Here is a 20,000-nt window from a genome sequence, read left to right as displayed (position 1 = left end):
TTTATTCTGTCAACTATAGAGCCATTTCTTTTTTTTCAATTACAGTTTACTTTCAATATTATTTTGTATTGGTTTCAGGTGTACAGCATAATGGTTAGACAATTATATACTTTACAAAGCGTACCCCCTGATATTTCAGTACTTACCTGGCACCATACATGTTATCTTAATATTATTGACTATGTTCCTCCTGCTGTACTTTACATCTTGTAACAATTTGGTAACTACTTGATTTCCCACTTAGTTCCCTATTCCTCACTTCCCTTCCTTCTTCCTACCAACTTCATTTCTTTATTGTCATTTGTGTTCTCATTTATGTTCTCATTAAATCTTTCCTGGCTTGTTTACAGATTATTTCAAAAATCAAAAACCAGTAAACACTTTTAACCTTAATATGGCTACCTTATCATTTTCTGCAGGGCCAAGAAATACTCTGTGATCAGGCTTCACTTGCTGGCACTGGGACCCTAAGCTGGGGAACCTGATGTGGGGCTGGGACCCCTAAATCCTCAGGACAGACTTCCACAGCCAAGATATCCTTCCCATTTCTTACCATTCCTTAACCACCACATGTGGGTGTGGGACGAGCTCATTTGGTGACTCTAGCCCTCCTACCAGTGTTGATGTGGCTACTTCTGTATATCCTTACTTACAGGACTTTTGTTCAGCTAGATTTTAGGCAGTTCTCAAAGATGGTTGTTCTGTAGTTTAGTTGTAATTTTGAAGTGGTTGTGGGAGGAGGTGAGTATTAGATTTACCTACTTGGCCATCTTGACTGGAAGTCTGGAAGTTCCCAGTTTCTTATTTTTCTAGAGCATTGAATCCATTCAGTGTTTTTTGTTTTTTTCTTGGAGCTCAATAACTTCTTGTTCTAATTTGAAATAGGTGCTTCATTTCTAGATTGTGGCTTTCCCAACAGCTTTTGTTTTTATTGGTTTCCAGTTTTCTTTCTTTTTTTCATGTTCTCAAATCCTTCTAAAAGTTGAAATATTTTATCACTTCTATAGAATTCCTCATTTTTCTGGACATAGTTTATCTAGAACCTTGTCTTTATGCTGCAGCCTGGACTGGGTGCTTTCTAAAGCTCTGGAAAGCTGTCACAGTATCCCTTGAATTGCTCTCCTGATCACATGCACTGCTTCTTGGATTCTAAACCTTGCTTTTTCTTGGTGCACCACCTAATATTGCTGAAGTATCTATTCAACTTTATAAGAAAAAGCATGTAAAGATAAGATGGCTAACTGTTTGTATATTCCAAAATGGGCCTTCTCTGCTCTTGCTCTTGATCAATGGGTGAGACAGCAATAGAATTCTTATCTGGGATCTTTTCTTTCAGAACTTTTGAGGCAGCACTCCACTGATTTTACCTAAGTGGTTTTGCTAATGAGAGGTATGATTTTGGTTTGATTTATGTTTCTTTGTAGGTGACCTTTTACTTGTCTATCTCAAATCTTTTAGGATTTAAAAAAATCTTTATCTTTGGTGTTCTTCAGTTCCATGGGGGAAGTATCAGGGTGTGGCCTTTTTTACTTCACTTCAGTATACACTCAGTAGGAAGCTGGAAGACTTCCTATGGACTTGGAGTGTCTGAGACTTCGGTATTGTGGTGAGATTGCCACCAGACTGGCACTCTTGGGGTGAGTCAGAAGAGAAGGACTTTACTTTGAGGTATCCACATCCACATTAGAAATCCTAATTCTTCCTCAGACAGTTTTTTAAATTTCTTTAGAGGGGAGCCTTCCCATTATTTTCCCAAGAGTTTAGGCCTAGTTGCAGGCCATTCTGAAGGTAGAGATGTTAGAAGGTCAGTTGTTTCATAGAAAGGTCTCAGCAAATGCTCCTCAGAATTCAGAGGTGGACTTGCCACCTCTGAGTTGTCAGCCTCTGTGAGTCATTGCTGGGCTGGTACAGCGCCCCTTTGGGAGGCCCATACAACCGCCTCTTCCCTTTGCTTTACAGTGAGTATGTCTTTCATTTTTTATCCCTATTTAGTGGGGCACCTAAGAGCTAATATTTCTCAGATTTAAGATACTCCAAAAAGACTGCTCCCCCAAATGTCAACAAAGGCCAGTAATAGGTGGCGAACTGCCCAAGTATCTAAAGAAAAGGTGGTAAAGAATGTTGGAAGATTACCAGGTGTCTGTTTGCTTTCAAATCAGTGATGATTTTGCATATATATATATTGAAAGGACAGATTCATTTTTTGAAAAGAAATATTCTCAAAGTTCTGGAGATGGAGAAGCAAGATGGCTCTTATGGAAGACTAAAGGAGAACCACTCCTGCTCCTCCTATTGCAGTTGCTTGGAGCCCCAAGAGCTATGACTCCTGATCCCCTGAGGTGGGTCTTTAGAATGCAGATCTTGTTCTACTCTCTGGAATCCACTTTCTAACAAGATCCCCAGGTGATTCTGGCCCATAATTTGAGATGGGCTGCTAGACTTGGTAAAACCAACTGATCTTAGAAAGAAGTTTGAGTGGTTCAGGCAATATGTGGAAATTTGTAGGGATGTTTTAATAAATTCTTTATTTTTCTTTGTTTTCCTCTGACATCTCAAGAGATACTTAGATCTCTGCCTTAAATGCAAATGACATATATCTATGACACTATTTCTGGAGCTGATAACACTGACCACATGTGAGAAGGTTACACATCATAATCTTTGAGGCAGAGCTAATTTTGCTTATTTTTTACATTGTTGCCAAAAATAAAGACAAATTTCCCCAAAAGTTTTTTACCTTCTGCACTTTTTAAAAAGCCCAAGTCCCCAACGCACCATTTTCCATCTATTCCGCAAACCTTCACTTCTGTCTGCCAGTACAGGCTGGGGATGCCCTCAGTGAGGGCACCAGAAAGGGTTCCTCACCTTCATCCTTGCTTCAGCTACTTAGGTGTTATTATTCAGGTGAGGGGTATGCAGATGCCCAATTTTACTATCTCGAATTCCTCTGGCTGGACTGTTCCAGATTCTATTTTTTCTTCCTCTAGAGATTCTAGTGGGCAACAAAAGTGAACAATAAAAACAGAATTAGGGAAGCAATGGCTACATCCAGGAGCACAGCATTTCTTTTCAGTGGCCCATGAACCCAGTGATTTGTAAGACTGGGTCTGATCTTGGTGTCACTGGCCCTCCTTTTAAGAACAAAATCCATCTGGGGAACGTGTAGCTGGCACCCAGCTCTAGAGGCAACATGTCACAGAGTTCTGTGTACTCGATGTAAGCTGATACCCTACTCAGTTATTTTCCTTAAAATATCACCAAGCCTGATCATAGTCTGCTGCTGCCCTATGGATAAGTATAAAGGAAACATTCTCTTACTATCAAGGCAAACTTGTGCCATGAATAAAGTGTACTGTGGCCCTTCCCCATCTTCTCTCCAGCCATACTTCTTACTTCCTTTCCTGAGACTCCATGTCTCTGTTCTCCATAATAACTCATGATTCACACCCAAATTAGCATCTTTATCCTCAAAATGCACATTTATATTTCATATCGGCATGCTTTAAAAAGGTTTTGCCTGCAGCAATATAGAGGCACAACTTTACACATTTTCCCAAGAGCTGGACAATTCATCACTAAGCAGACACCTTCAAATTAGCCTCTAGCCAAGTACCGGTGCCAGCTCTGCTCAATAGAGCTTTGGAAGGCATTTCTGTATGAGTGAGTAGTTATCTTTGTTCCACCTCTCAGGAAGAAATAGGCTTTCCTGTCTGGACAAGAGATTCTGTCATGTTAAGAGGCTTTGGGAGGTGACGGACCTAAGATTGAGTTTTCCATAACACTCACTAGCTATGTAAACTGGGGAAGGTCATTTAACCTTTATGAGCCCAAGTTCTATGTGTATAACATGGCATTGATATCATCTCTCTACATGGTTGTCTTGAAATGCTAATACATGCATATTAAATGGAAATACTTTTCAGACTATAAAGCACTGTCTTATTTTGTACCCAACTTGTCATCACTGTTCTCTGTCTGCTCACAGTGTCCAGCTTCCAAGACTTCTCTAGCATTTCTAGAAGTAACAGGAGGTGCCTTGTGTGTGCTCAGGTATGAGTCCATGGTCCTCTTTGATAGTAATCCCATTGTTCTGCTCTGTCACACCTATGCCTCTACAGCAAGCACAGTGTTTTCTTCCCTGTGCCACCCAGCATCTGGCAGCCCTGCTCAGAACTCTCTCTCTGCTTCACCAGGTATAGTCCTTGCTGATGGCTGCCCTTAACCCTCTGAACTACACAGCCATGTGGAGGGGAAGATTACTCTCTTCCCTTGTGTCCCAAGGCAGTATGCCTTGGTCTAAAGTGTGTGACTATATAGAAACAGCCATTATTATTATTATTATTATTGTTGTTGTTAAAGTAAAATACACATAGCACAAAATTTGTCATTTTCACCATTTTAAAGTATACAATTTAGTGGCATTACGTACATTCACAATGTTGCCCAATCATCACCACTATCTAGTTCCAGAACTTTTCCATCACCCCAGCATGAAATTTCCATACTGGTTAGCCACTAATCTGTTTTCTGCCTCTATGGATTCACCTATTCTGCATATGTCATATAAATGGAATTATACAATATGTGGCTTTTGGCATCTGGCTTCTTGCACATAGCATACTTATCAAGGTTGCCCTTTTTCATGTGGTGTTCTTTCTCTCCCTAAGACTAGGCTTGCACCAGCCAACTTGGCTAAGGGTGGGTTTGAGTAGTCATTACTATCATGCCTTGTTCAAGATTCCTGGTGACTTTCAGTCATAAGCCCCCACCTGCTTCCTTCCTCCTTAGCATGAGACTTGTCCCCTCTATAAATATATTTCTGTGAAGCTACTCTAGTCCCAGCATGTCCAGGAGTATATAAACACCAGCCATGAATAACTGAACACCTCATTCTCAGCAGTTTCTCAAACTTAAACCACCAGTTTGCCAACCATGTCCACATATTCTTGAACCTGAAAAGTCCAAGAAATGTTAAAGTTGAGATACCCACTAGAGTGACACAATAGCATGATGTTATACTTTGTGTTAACAAAAGCGAGGGTGTTGTTAAGAATCACACTTCCTTTAGCATTGGAGCACTATTTTGCTTTCTGTGAATCCTAAGATGTTTCAAATACCTTGCTAAGTGAAAGACACAATTGCATTTCTCTAGAATCTTTCATGGACTAGTTCTCTATACATGAGTATGCATTATGCTTTTACTTTCCATTTCCCTGACTTGGAAGTAGTCTTATGTGATCTCTATAAACATTCCCTATAGTTCAAATGTGTTCTTGAACCTTCCTAACTTGTGTCCATTTCTCAGTATGCTATATACAATTAGCCATTTAGAGGTTTCATATTTTAACATTTTAAAAAACTTTTGTTTTCATACTATTGTGTAGGTGGCTTTGGCATTTTTTAGACAAGATTTACATTACATCCTTGTATGACCCCGTCACACTTTTCTCTGCATCCAGGATATACCTGAATGTATTTGTGTCCACGATTTTTGATTGCTGATGCCAAATTAGTTTATGTAACTCAAAAGCTTCATTTAGGTTGCGCCTTTCCAGGCAAGCTGCAGATCATGGGAAAGAAGTAGCCAATGTGAACTCACCAGCATAAAGGAATGAAGACAAATTTGGGATCATGTCTCATAAATAGGTTAGGGTCTGTTGTACCTACCCGAATCCCAATATCTACCTGCCAATACTCCCCTCTCTTTCCTGTTTCTAAATGTTGCTTTAGATAAATGCTTTTCTAACCAAAATGAAACAGGATGGTATTTAAGTCAACCATGAAAATAAGCACTGAGATATGTGCCTCCCACCTGAAAAAAATTAGGAAAGGATTGATCTGAATCAGGCAGGAGAGACCAGATGCAATCAGTTTCCCAAAGTCTCTGTCTACCCAAAGGAGACATCTAGACACACTCCCCCAGGATCCTTCAGAATGCAGAAGATTCTGGGAGGCAAGGATTGAGCTGGGTTCCCAAATCTTCAATAAAATGTGATTTTGTACAATAGGAGCCAGAGGAGGGAGGAGAATGGCAAAACCAAACCATACTCTTCAAGTTCCAATAAATGGGATGGTGACTGAGTATTTTTATTATATAGATTTTATTTCTTAGAGCAGCTTTAGGTTTTCAGCAAAATTGAGCAGAAAGTTCAAAGAGTGTCTACAGACTGGGCATTTTCTGGTCCTCTCTCATGCACACCACCTCTACCTCTAGAATTCTAGAGCAATCTGGATTTACATGCAAGGCAGGAAACACACCAGACTGAGGGTTGGAGCAGACCTAGAGTAATTCATTGACCCAGCGAAGACTTGTCACCTCAACTGGTCCAACATGGAAGCCCTACATGGTAGTGGAGAGCACAAAATTGGTATTTTGTATCCCTGGGAACTGCCAAGCTACATTTCACCACTACAGCTATGTCCTGCTTTAAACAAACCTGATTCTATATTTAAAATCTGATTTACACCAGAGGTTAATTGAGAGAGATCCATCTTTCCACTATTTTCACAAGACAGGTTCTTCACCTTCTCTAAAGACTAAAGTCATTCAAAAACTTCCCAAAGCCTCTGTTCCAGGCAGTCCATTCTCTACATTATCTCTCAAAAATATCACCTGAGCTGTGCTGGATTCTGGGTGTTTCTCCAGCCTGAAATCATTTTTCTTGGCCATTTTGGTGTTTCCACACTGTTGACCACTTAGTTAATCAATTGATATGTATCAAGCATCTATCATTAGCAGAACTCTATAACATTTACCCCCAAGCCTGATAACTTCTTATGAGTTCATCTTATCTCCACAAATAGACTAAACTCCTTAAAGGCAGGACTATGTCTCCTTTTTAAATACTACACATTACCCAGCACAGTACTAGTGCCTAATTCAATGAATTTTACAAAATGATTCTTAACTAACTTTACAAAGATATTCACTGGTTGATTTCTTTACAGAGAAAGTTCTCTAAGTATCCTCAATGTATGGGTCAATGTACACACAAATATGTTCTTGATAACATACTTATTATGTGAAGACAGGTATATGTCACTATAGAATCACTAGATTTTTAAAAGGAACATTTTTTAAAAATAGGGACTAGCTTCCTTTGTCAAATATTAATTGAGTGTAAAGGCTTGGGCAGATTTCTGGGCTCTCTGTTCTGTTTCATTGATCTATATGCCTGTTCTTGTGCTAGAACCAGGCTGTTTTGATTATAGTGTCATTGTAGTATAACTTGATATCTGGTATTATGATCCCTCTTTGTTCTTCTTTCTCAAGATCATTGCAGCTATTAGGGGTCTTTTTGGGTTCCATATAAATTTTTGGAGTATTGTTCTAGATCTGTGAAATATGCCATTGGTATTTTAATGGGGATTGCATTGAATTTATAGATTGCTTTGGGTAGTATTGTCAGTTTAATGATTTTAATTCTACCAATCCATGAACATAGTATATTCTTCCCGTTGTTTATATCTTTTTCTATCTCTTTCTTTCAGCATCCTGTGGTTTTCCTAGTACAAGTTTTTTACCTTCTTGGTTAAGTTTATTCCTAAGTATCTTAATTTTTTTGTTGTTGCAATGGTAAGTGGGATTTTTAGTTTCCCTTTTTGAGAGTTCACAGTTGGTGTATAAAAATGTCATGAATTTCTGGGTGTTAATATTGTATCCTGCTACATTGCTGAATTCATTTATTAAATATAGTAGTTTTTGATGGAATCTTTAGTGTTTTCTCTTTACAATATCATGCCCTCTGTGAATAATGACAGTTTTACTTCTTCTTTTCCCATTTGAATGCCTTTTATTGTTTCTTCTTGTTTCATTGCTGTGGCTAAGACTTCCAGTACTACACTGAATAAGAGTGGGGAAAGTGGACACCCCTGTCTTGTTCCTGTTCATAGGGGAAATGGTTTTAGTTTTTGCCCATTGAGTATGATGTTGGCTGTAGGTTTGTCATATATGGCCTTTATTATGTTGAGTTATGATCCCTCTATTCTAACTTTGCTAAGAATGTTTGTGACTTTGAGCATTTTTTCATATGTTTCTTGGCCATTTGTATGTCCTCCTTGGAGAAGTGTCTATTTTGGTCTTTTGCCCATTTTTTTAATTGAATAGTTTGTCTTTTTTTTCTTAAGTTGTATGAGTTCTTTATATATTTTGGAAATTAACCCCTTATCAGATGTATCATTGGCAAATATGTTCTCTCATACAGTGGGCTCCCTTTTTGTTTTGTTGATGGTTTCTTTTGCTGTGCAGAAGCTTTTTATTTTAATGCAGTCCTATTTGTTTATTTTCTCTTTTATTTTCCTTGCCTCACGAAACGTATTGGCAAATATATTCCTATGAGAGATGCCTGAGATTTTGCTGCCTATGTTTTCTTCTAGGATTTTTATGGCTTCACGGCTTACATTTAAGCCTTTTATCCATTTTGAGTTTATTCTTATGTATGGTGTGAGTTGGCAGGTTAGCTTCATTCTTTTGCATGTACCTGTCCAATTTTCCCAACACCATTTATTGAAAAGCTTGTTTTTATGCCATTATATGCTCTTCCCAGCAGCACAATTTACAATAGCTAAGATCTGGAAACAGCCCAAGTGTCCATCAGTAGATGAGTGGATAAAAACACTGTGGTACATTTACATCATGGAATGCTATATAGCTGTAAAAAAGAAGGAGCTCTTATCCTTTGGGCCAGCATGGATGGAACTGGAAAGTATTATGCTAACTGACATAAGCCAGTCAGAGAAAGACAAGTATAACATGATCTCACTCATGTGGAATCTAATGAACAGAATACACTGATGAACAAAATAGATCCAAAGACACAGAAACATGGAACAGACTGACAAATTTCAGAGGGAAAGCAGGGGTGAGGGCATGGGTATGGGGGAGAGATTAATCAAAGAACTTATATGCATATGTGTGTAACCCCTGGACACACACAATAGTGTGGAGAAGGCCTGGGGGTGCAGGGGCAGATGCTAAGTGGAGGGGGTCAATATGGGGAAAACAGGGACATCTGTAATTCAACAATAAAGATAAATTAAAAAATAATAATAAACTAGTTTGATGCTGCAAAGGTTATTACCTTTGGAAATCTTGACAAATTCTAGGTAAGTGAGGAGCAGGAAAACATTGCAGGCCTATGCAATCAACACTGATCCTTATATTTATCTGTAGGCTTCTTGGAAAGCTTTTAGACTGAGATTCAGGCAAAGAAGGAAGTGAACTTGTAGCAGCAATTTTCTCTAGAGATAATTCTTTGACCAAACTAAAGTGTTAGATGGGCATCTGAGAACAAATTTAGTGTGCTCAGTGTTAAGACAGCTTGTCCTACTAACACTTTTCACATAACAAGAAAATCTTGAAGGAAAAAAAAGAAAGAAAATCTTGAAAGGTGATATCATTCTCAGTTCCTTGTGTGTCCTTGAGGTGCTAATGTGTCTCGTCACCACAGGGTACAGTTTATAGTGGCCTATGATAATCCAGTTTTGGAGGTCTCTGTGTCTTTGATCAGCAGACAAAAAATTCAGGCTCAGGATTCTGACTCTGCAAAACAGAGAATCATGTACTCTAGAAACTTGAAACTAACATATCTAAGCAAACTGCCAGAGGTCTGAAGAGTCAAGTTAAAATGACACAATTAATGGCATCGTTGGTGAAAAGATTATTAACCATTTAGTTTTCTGTTCTTAACTCGTCGAGCATTTGCCAAAAGAATTAAACTGGTTGGACTTTAAATCAAATCTTGAAAGCATAAGTGTATTTCCCAAGCAGTGTGGAAAGGAAGACAGAAAGTACTTAAGCATGACCTTCATTTCTAGTGCATCCCTTGGCTTGTACTACTCAATACCTTTCAAAGTAATACCTTGATGTGGTACATTCTCGTCTTCCTTAAATTTTAAAAATTTCCTAAAAAGTAACTCTTTCTCCCAGTGCCTTTCACGCACCAAAGGGTGAGTGAGAGGGTAAACTTTTTCTAAAAGACAGGTTTCTCAGCTCACACCAGACAAGCTACCAAAGACACACAGCAAGATGTTTTGTTATGTTTGTTTCACCCCCACGTTTATTTTCTTCCCTGTAGCTACCTCATCCTTGAACTCCCAACTCCAGCAGCTCCAGCAGCTCCAGCAACTCCAGCAGCAGCCGCCGCCGCCGAGCAGCCACGCGCAGGCGCCCCCCCAGGCCCAGCAGCTGCAGCCCCAGCCCCAGCCCCAGCCGGCCCCGCCCCAGCAGCCGCCGCCCGCCTCCCAGCAGCTGCCAGCTCTGCCAGCGCAGCCCCAGCAGCCTCAACCCCACCCTCACCCCCAGAACCAACCATCTCCAAGTCAGCAGAGGGCAAGCCCCCCGCAGAAACTCAGTCAGTCTCCAGGACATGGCCTTCCGCCGCCGCCGCTCACGCCACCCAATCCTCTGCAGGTATGCTCTCTGCCCTGACCCATAAACACAGAGGACCTTTCCATGGGGTTGTGCCTTCCCCAGAGGCAGAAGGCCAGCAAAACTTAGCATCCAGTTCTGCAGCCTCTAATTCAAATTGATCTATTAGACATAGGAAGAGGAAGCAAATAGCAGGCAACTGGGGATGCATGTGAAGGGAACAAATAGAACCCCATTGATGTTACTCTCCAAAGGATAAATGTTATCTGCTTCCTCTTGTGAGAGGCCAGCACTGTAAGTGCATTTGTAGCCTGTAATAATTCCATTTTATGATTCTTTTTGAAGGCAGCAAAGATAGCATCCAATTAAAATTATTACTAGCACAGTTTTGTAGCCCCACGGAGAACTGTATCTCCTGTCCATGAGGCATGGTGGTTATTTCTCTATATTATGAATACAACAGTGTCTTACCTTAAGTACTTTGTGCTCTTTTGTTTCTATTTTTCTGAAGATTCTCTGAGTTTAGGAGGGTAAAGAAATTTAGCCCCAGTCTTATGTCCCAGATTCCAACCATCAGTCCATGGACTAACAAGTATTCTAGATTCATATCGAGAGCCTCAATGAATATTCATTATAAAGATTATAAAAAATAGTAAGGCTTCCATATATTTACTTTATTACTGTGAAGCTTGAGGGCATCCAAAATAGATATTTCAGGCTAATCATGAATGCTCATCTTTAATCTACTATCAGAGAAGAACAATGGAGAAGAGAATTCAGGAATATATAACTTTGTAGTTCAGAAAACCATTCTTAACTTAGAGGCCTTTAAAATAAATTAGCTTCAAAACATAATGACTGAGATGTCAACACATCAGATCCAGAAATTCATAGCTCGGTTTTAGGCTTACATAATGATGTTTTCCCCAGTGAGGTTTCAGATGATTTGGTACTTTTATAGTGCAGTGACAAAGTCTGGCAGAGTGAGTAGCCTGTGCACTCATTTCAAATGCCAATTTCCCCCTGCTTGATGGTGAGGCATATAGTCCTCCTACCCTAGGATGACAATAGCCATTGCATTCTTAGAGCCCCAATAGGAAAGTATACTAAGTCACAGTAAATCAGTACACAGACAGAAAGGCAAGTAAATTAGAGACTTAGTGTTTTAGAACCAACTTTGTTATGTTTGTTATTTTAGAACCAACATTTTTCCTATGAACTTGGTTTCTCAGTGGTGGCCCAAAGTTTTCCTGGAAATGAAAATGTTTGGGAGAGACCAATAATTGTGTTTTCTCTGGCACTGGGTCATGGTTACTTTCAATTTGAACATTTTATTGAGTCAGATTTGAAGATGTATTTTTTAAAATACCATAAGTATGAGACAATGTAACTCCTTTTACATAGGACTGAAATGACAGTTTTAAAAGTCTTCACTGTACACTTGACATCTAACTAGACAATAGATATAATCAAATTTACAAGTTGCATGATTATAGCCATCCTAATGTTTTCAGCATTTGAAATTCAACCCTATTATCCCAAAGAATGAATTTAATACTTTTTAAGAGCAGTTAAATTAGATATACCTGTATACACCATGTGATTAAACACTTCCTCTTTCCAAGCCATCAAAATAAGTGAAATTACCAAAGAACAAAACCTGTCCCACTCTGAGAGAAAGGATTACTCATCTTTGTCTCTTGTTGTTGTTTATAGTCCAGTAGTCCTTACAGCTTCATGAAAGCCTTGAGTTCTGTGGACATAGGCCTCTTCTGAACACTTATAGCTTATACATCTCTCTATCAGCCAGTGAAAGCCAAGTGAAGACAACCCATTTGAATGGCTGTTGATAGAGCTTTAGAAGAGGTGACCACTCAGCCTCACAAAAATAAGTTGTATTAGGAGAATTTCCAAAAGTTTTCTTCATGGTTTGCCATGGAAATCCAGGGGCTATTTTGTTTTGTAACAAATTAAGGCTCAGAGCCTCAATTCTTTCTTTATAACCTAGAGAGAATACTCTAATTTTTTACTGTTGGAGTTTTAACTTATAAACTTAATAAATAGAGTTGTAAGATAGTACTCTAACTTCTTCTGTGGATCTAATGGATAACAACCAAAATAGTGATTTGGTAAAATTTTTAAAAGTATTACCAAGTAATTAGGAGCTAATTTTGAATAGATCTATATCAGTAGGAATAAAAGGTTTTTCCTTTACTATAGGTATGTGTAAAGGAAATGGAAAATTCCATGATTTTGAAATACTGTTTTTGAAATATGTTTTGTAGAACATGGAATATTTAAACTTTTTAAAAAGAAAACTATTTAAAAGTAACTGCAAATGTAATGATCTTTCTGAACTAGAATAAAGTGTTTTTGTTTGAAGATTATCAAGGGAATAAAGATAAACTAAAGTCAAATATGACAGCTTAAATTCTATTTAATTTTTTAATTTTCATGTGTGCTTTATCTTTTTACATTATTCAAAATCTGCCTGAGAAATATTAGTTTAGAATTATGCAAATTAGATTGTCAAGGAAAGCCAGTAATTCAGATTTTTTTGTTAAAAAAAAAAAACTTTGAAAGATAACAATTATTTCTGACACTGCACAGATGCCATGTCTTCAGGAAAATATAAATGGAAGTGGCTTGTGTAGGTATATTTAGGTGAGGTCATTTTGAGAGATGAAAAAAAATGTATAATAATACTGGCAGGTTACTCTAGATGAAGATTCTCCAAATAGTTCTCATCAGGTTTTCCCATAATATTTCAGTATAATTATTTTCACTCTTTAACTCAATTCCATGAAATAAATTGCATGTACAAAACCAGATTGCTGATTGCTGTTTCAAGACAACTTCAAGTTTAAAGTATTACTTCAGAGAAGATCAGATAGGGGACTAACTTCATTAACTATTTTTGATCACTCAGGGTTAAAGGAGAGCTGTAGATTCTCTGTTGAGACTCAAGACCTGCCTACCTCATCTATATTTGGAAAATTCTCCAAATATGTATCATAAACACAAAGATTTTCAGGGCCCAGGCAGTAAGTATAACTGAGTAAAGCAGATTTGGGTATAAAACCCAAAGTCAAATTTTGAAAATAGTGTGAGACAAGCAAAATGCATCTGTGAGCTGAATTTGGATTCCAGGATGGTTACAAACCCATACTTCTATTTTTGCTGTAGTTTATCAGCTACAGGATGTGTCAGAATTTAAAACTAGAGTGTGTTGGGTAGAAGCAGGTCAGAAACATAAATTGAAGCAACTAACTTTGAGGAAGTGTAGGGGGTATAGCTTAATCCTTCCTGGGTGGAAAAAGCAATGTACAATTTAAATTTCAATATATAATTTTGATCTGGATAAAGACCCCATAAGCATAAGAATGGTGAAATAGATATCTCCTTTTCATGACCTTTGAGATGGCTTTTTTTCAGACTGTTCCTTGGAAAATTCCAAACATTATATAAAAAGCCCTAATGTGTGCATGTTCCTTCCTGGGTGATCTGGAGATGAGGTGGACATGATTGGAACCTAGTCGTGCTGCCATGGGAAGGGGGAACTTGAGGATTTAAGGCCTCATTCTAGTTCTGACCTGCTTCCAACTAGCTTACAAGTTTGAACAAGTCACATTGGTTCTTTGGACTTTGTTTTCCTCACCTGTTAAATATATAGGCTATATGATTTTTAAAATCCTTTTCAGATCTATGAATCTATGATCTAAATGTTAGCAGGCCTGTAGAATTTTATTGCTATTGAAAACCTGATGGTCTTAAAGATTCTGTGAGTTTTCTTCAAGGTGAGGTTAATTTCTTCCCACTCAGCTGGGTGGCAGAGTGGAAACAGAGTGGGAACAAACATAAGTGGGATAATGATAGCAGAAGCAGATTTTATCCTAACAATGGAGTCCAAACTAAAGTCAAGTTTTTATCCTTAGAGAGTCACCACTATAAGTTGTGGTAGCAGATTGCTTTTCCACAACTATACATTAAAGAAGCTTAAGAAACCAAATGCTGCATTAACCGTAGCCTTTTGCATACCATCTTCCATGGCAGGAAGAAGGATAATCCTTTCCTTTTCTTGTACTGAACATTTTAATAAACAACAGAGGGAGAGAGGGCTCAGTGGAAGCCTCTAAGAGAGAGAAAGCTATTTGTGCTTGTAGGAGGAACGAGGAGCATGGTTACCTCCTCTGTGGTGAAGTTGCTCAAGAGAGTGTAAAATTGTTTCTGACTAATGTAAAGGTCTTGCTACCACTCAGGCATCCAAGAGTAAACTATCTGAATTTCACCTCTGTCATGCGGTAGTCACAGCCTCCTTCCTGATCTTCTCATTTGGGACGTTTTCTCACTGGCAAACTTTCAGTACTAAGCTCCAAAGTGGATGAGTGATAGAGAGGCTGGTACGTGATCACTTTTTAAAACTAAGAGCCCAAATCCTTCAGAAGTAGTTAGGCCTAGACCTACATGACTTTCATCCTTTTTAAAGCAAATGTCTCTAATCATGGCTGCTCCTTTTAGAAAAGACCAGTGTCCTGGGCCAACCCTTTCTCCCCCCAGAAGTTTGTCTTAATCAATTTAACATGATATTAGTCAAAGCTTTATGACTCTAAGTTTTTTCATCTATAAAAGGAAGGGGTAAAATTAAATATTTTTACAATTTCTTCCATTCTATTCGGACTTTTATGTTACAAACCCCTAAAATAGTTGGGTGACTTATGCAAGTGCAAGGGAAGAAAAAAATATTTTTTCTCTACTCATCCTAAGTTCTCAGGCTGGAGCTCTGTAAATTAGACTAAGAAAAGACAAATTAACAAGAGAAAAAGAAACAAGTTTATTAACACTTGCATCACACATACACATGGGAGTATTCAGTGATAAGTAACTCAAAAGGGGTGGTCAGAACTTTGGCTGATATAGCATCTTAACAAAGGAACAACACAGTTTTAGAGAAGTGACAAGACAAAGGAAAAAGAGTATGAGCTTCTACAAATGACAAATTGTGGGAAGGCAAATATATGAGGAAACAATAGATAAGGGCTAGTTTTAGCAAGATTTGTTTTACAAATTCTTCTGGCACCATCTCTGGGCTGATAAGAACCTAGAGTTGTCTCCAATAATTAATTTTTGTCTTCCCTGGTAGAGAGGGGAGGGGAGACACCTTTACAAATTTATGTCTTGCTTTTAGGTGAAAAGGAGGATAATAGAGAACTTTTCTTCTAACTGCTTTTCTCAGTTGCCTTCAGCTCAAAAATATCTTTATGCTGTGGTGGCACACTTTGGGGTGGTGTACTCTGCTACCCTTTGCAGACATATTCATATAACCCTTTTGTGGTCATTGTAAATTCTAATAGAACTCATATATGTCCATACCTACACAGGGCTAAATTACTGTGTAGAATTTTCCCAGCCTAGACCAAGACTAAAGTAAGGCAAGTGAGGCACTCATCTCCGATGCAAAACTCAAGGTGTACCCAAGCATACAGTAATCATTAAAATAGATAATATTTTAATACAATATTTTTTAAAATAAAAAATGAATGCCAAAATCTATGATGAGCTAAATGTCAAATTTTAAAATATAAGATTAATAATAGTATTGTGCCATATTGGAGCCTGAAGTAAAAAAGAAAAATCAGTAATACTGATTTTGTTTATCATGAATTTTTGCATTCATTTTGATTTTTTAAAATATTGAATTAGATGTTATTCATCTTGATTACTGTGTTTTGGGGCACATCCTAAAATTTTGTGCCCCAGATGAGTGCCTCACTCACCTCAACCTAGATCCTCTCCTTTGGCTTTCAGCTGTGTAAATGATTTAGTTAGTAAGTGTTCTCCAAGGTCAATGGCAATCTGTGCACCATAAATTTCAGTCAGATCTTGGATTTCACTTTTTAGTTGAACTTGAAAATGGCACTAAATTTTGTGCATTAGGAAAACACAAGTACATATTGGATAATAGTTGGGGGAGGGAGGTGGGGCGGAAATCCATCTTTCTTAACTGCGTATTGCACAGGTCTAATAAACCAATCATTTTTATTGAATTGAAATGTTAGGACAATCAAGTAACTTTTTTGTCTGAACTAATTTATGGTTTTATGAAATTGAGTAAGTTTGGTGAAATTGATAGACAACATTCTCCCAGAACCACCCAGGCACTGAGAACCTTTTAAAAACTGGAAGAGTCCACACAGATTAAGGCTTCTTCTTGGGCTACAAAACCAAGACACTTTATCATTATGGATGAGAAAATCCATTGTGAAGATTAAATATAACATGCTGATGAAAATGCTTTTTATGCTATGTATTTGCTAAGCAAATGTTGATTATACTACAGATATGAAAGAGTATGAATTTATATCTGTTTATACAACCATCCAGCAAATTGAGCACTTCATTCATTATTCACTCATTCAGCAAGAAGTTGGGTGGGAGTTCCTTTACCTAGCACATACTCAGCACTGAATAAAATAAAACATATTTACCCACGTTGTCTGCAAGGGACAATTTTTTCTTTTATGAAAGAAAGAAAATCTCCTTTAAAAAAACCCCTCAGTTCAACATTACTGACATTTCAAAGAATTTATTACAAGCATTTGAGATCCAGGAGGAACAACAAAGTTTATATTGCTTTGAGAGTGGCAAGGGGGAAATTAGTTTACCAAGAATATACTTTATATACTGAGGTGCTTTTTTGTCATTTTCTAGATTTAACATTCCTGGGTGCAGCTCTCTATTAGTCAAATCATGTAGAAAGGGGTTTAACAAAGCAGGCAGCATATTCACACCACTGACTATAGAAGCTCACATCAAGTACTGAGAGATGGAAAGGGGGCCAGACTCAATGGGGGTGGAAATATTCTTGTAGCATTTGAGCATGGCAAGTTAGAACTTCTCAAGGAAACCAGCACCGCTCTGATCATGACAGGGAGCAGATCCATGGCCTGTCTGCAGCGAGCTCAGGAGTGAGCTCAGCAGTGAGCCTGGAGTCACACACACCATCCAGTCCCATCGCTGTCTGTTGGATATGGCTGATAAACTAATCCCAAAGTCTAGTTCAGATTGCTTCTGTAACAGTTTTGCTCCATGTGCATAAATACAGGTTTTAGTGCCAATTTGAGATACCCAGAATGTGCTGCATGGCACTTCACTCTGATTGAGCAAAACATAACCAGTATTTATGTTAACTTAATACAATATTCTTGTACTTTCATGATCAAGTACTATTCCTCATATTTTAGCCTCAATTCATTTCCTACAGGTTTGGGATAAATTTTCCGTGGGCTTTTAAACTGAATTCCAAAGTATTGAAATTGACTTCCAGGTTGTAGAGATAGCACTTTTACCATTATCTACACACATTTATCAAGCATCTGTGCTGTGCACTGTGGCCCTAGGGAAGGTTTGCAGAACAGGCAATGTGGTCTTTAGAAACAGACAGACTTGGGCACTCGTGCTGGCTCTGTTGGGCACTTGGGTGAGGTCAACCCATCCTTCTGAGCCTCAGTTTCCTCATTGGTGGGAGGGTTGATGTGGGGATTAAATGGAATTATTTAAGTGAGAGTATCTAATTCAGTTCCTGATATATAACTGGCACTGAAAATATATTGGTATCCTGCCTGCCTTTTTTCCTTCCTTGATTCTAGACAATATAATCTAAGAAGGAATATGAGATAAACAGATAAATTCAAAGTTGAACAAAAAGCAAATAGTCATGGGAATATAAAAATGAGTATGTACACAGTAAAATTATTCACTGCACACTACAGAAAAACCCATATAAGCTAGAATGAGGCTAATAATTACGCATCTATCTGTTTTGTAGTGTCAAGTCAGAGAGGGTAGGAGGATTTCTGAGGAGGGAGATTTAGCAGAGAGAGGGTGGAGGGCACGCAGCATGGAGAAAGCCTGCACAAAGGCCTGGGAGAGGTGTAGAGAGCAGGAAGAAAAAGAATTGTAACCATGTGAGCGTGTAATCTTAAAGAATTTTCAACTTCAACCCACAGAATCTTGGTTTCTCCACCAATATTATTATAAATAAATTCTCTTTTTCTTCTAAATTCCCAAAGTTGTGGTTTTTAGTGTGTGGATAAACAGGAAGAATCTTGATAATCCTAGTTTTGCCACTAACTAGCTGTGTGACTTTGGACAAGTCACCTAATCTCTGGGACTCAGTTGTGTCAACTATTATATGAAAAATTTATATTAGCCCAGCTGGCGTGGCTCAGTGGTTGAGCATCGACCTATGACCCAGGAGATCGTGGTTCAATTCCCCATCAGGGCACATGTCTAGGTTTCAGGCTCCATCCCCTGTTAGGGGAGTGCAGGAGGCAGCCGATCAACGACGACTCTCTCATCTTTGATGTTCCTATCTCTCCTTCCCTCTCCCTTCCTCTCTCTGAAATCAATAAAAATATATTTTTTTAAAAGTTTGTATGAGAAGATGATCTTTAAGTCCTTTCCAGCTCCACATTCTATTTATGAAATAGCACAAATAAGTTCATTTGAATTGCATGAAGATAAAGAACTATATACAATATAGTCAAACCTCAGTTCTTGAATGTCTCCCATCTCAAACAATTTGGTTCTTGACCAAGTTGTTGGGAACGGGGGATGTCTCAGCTGTCAAATAAAATTTTGGTTCTCAAGCAGAAAACTGTTTCATGCTGATACAGTGTATTTTTCTGCCTCTACAATGTTTATTTTAGTTGTAAGTGAAATATATACTTAAAAAAAAATTATTTATTTTAATTTTATTTATTTTACTTTATCTTTATTGTTGAGACCATTACAGATGTCCCCCTTTTAACCCTACTGATCCCCTCCATCCCACATCTACCCCACCCCCAGGATCTCCCCACACCAATGTCCACGTCCATGGGCCATGCCCATAAACATACAAGTTCCCTGATTAATCTCTCCCCACCCACACCCCCCTCCTCATCTTCCCTCTGAGATCCCTCAGTTTGTTCCAAGCTTCTATGTTACTGGATCCACATTGTTCATTAGTTTATTTTGTTTATTATATTCCACATATAAACGAGATCATTTAGTACTTGTCCTTCTCCGATTGGCTCTTTTCACTTAACATAATACTCTCTAGTTCCCTCCATGCTGTGCCAAAGGCCAAAAGGTCTTTCCTCTTCGCAGCCGCATAGTGCTCCATGGTGTAAATGTGCCACAGATTTTTTATCCACTCATCTACTGGTGGGCACTTGGGCTGTTTCCAAATCTTAGCTATAGTGAATTGCACTGCTATGAACATAGGGGTGCATAAGTTCTTTGTGATTGGTGTTTGGGGTTCCTTAGGATATATTCCTAGAAGTGGGATCACCTGGTCAAATGGCAGGTCAATTTTTAATCTTTTGAGGAAACTCCATACTGCTTTTCATAGTGGTTGCACCAGTCTGCATTCCCACCAGCAGTGTACTAGGGTGCCCTTTTCTCCACACCCTCGCCATCACTTGTAGCTCTTTGACTTGTTGATGGTAGCCATTCTGACAGGTGTGACGAGATACCTCATTGTGGTTTTAATCTGCATCTCTCTGATGATTAGCGACATTGAGCATTTTTTCATATGTCTCTTATCCATTTGTATGTCCTCTTTGGAGAAGTGTCTATTTAGGTCCAC

General features: G+C 38.4%; 1 protein-coding gene across 1 annotated transcript in view; it reads left to right on the top strand.

The window, feature by feature from the left end:
* Positions 1 to 20,000, top strand: part of POU6F2 (POU class 6 homeobox 2) — a gene marked incomplete at its 5' end in the record, with an annotated part of 540,881 nt that overhangs the window by 406,269 nt on the left and 114,612 nt on the right. The window contains one exon of the mRNA XM_081147129.1: positions 10,077 to 10,411. Coding sequence (XP_081003255.1) covers positions 10,077 to 10,411 — 335 coding nt within the window. The remainder of the gene's footprint in view (positions 1 to 10,076; positions 10,412 to 20,000) is intronic.

This window comes from Miniopterus schreibersii (genome assembly GCF_964146895.1).
Source record: "Miniopterus schreibersii genome assembly, chromosome: 9".
Lineage (NCBI taxonomy): Eukaryota > Metazoa > Chordata > Mammalia > Chiroptera > Miniopteridae > Miniopterus > Miniopterus schreibersii.
Note: the sequence above shows the minus strand (reverse complement) of the source record. Positions and strands in the feature narration are given on the sequence as shown.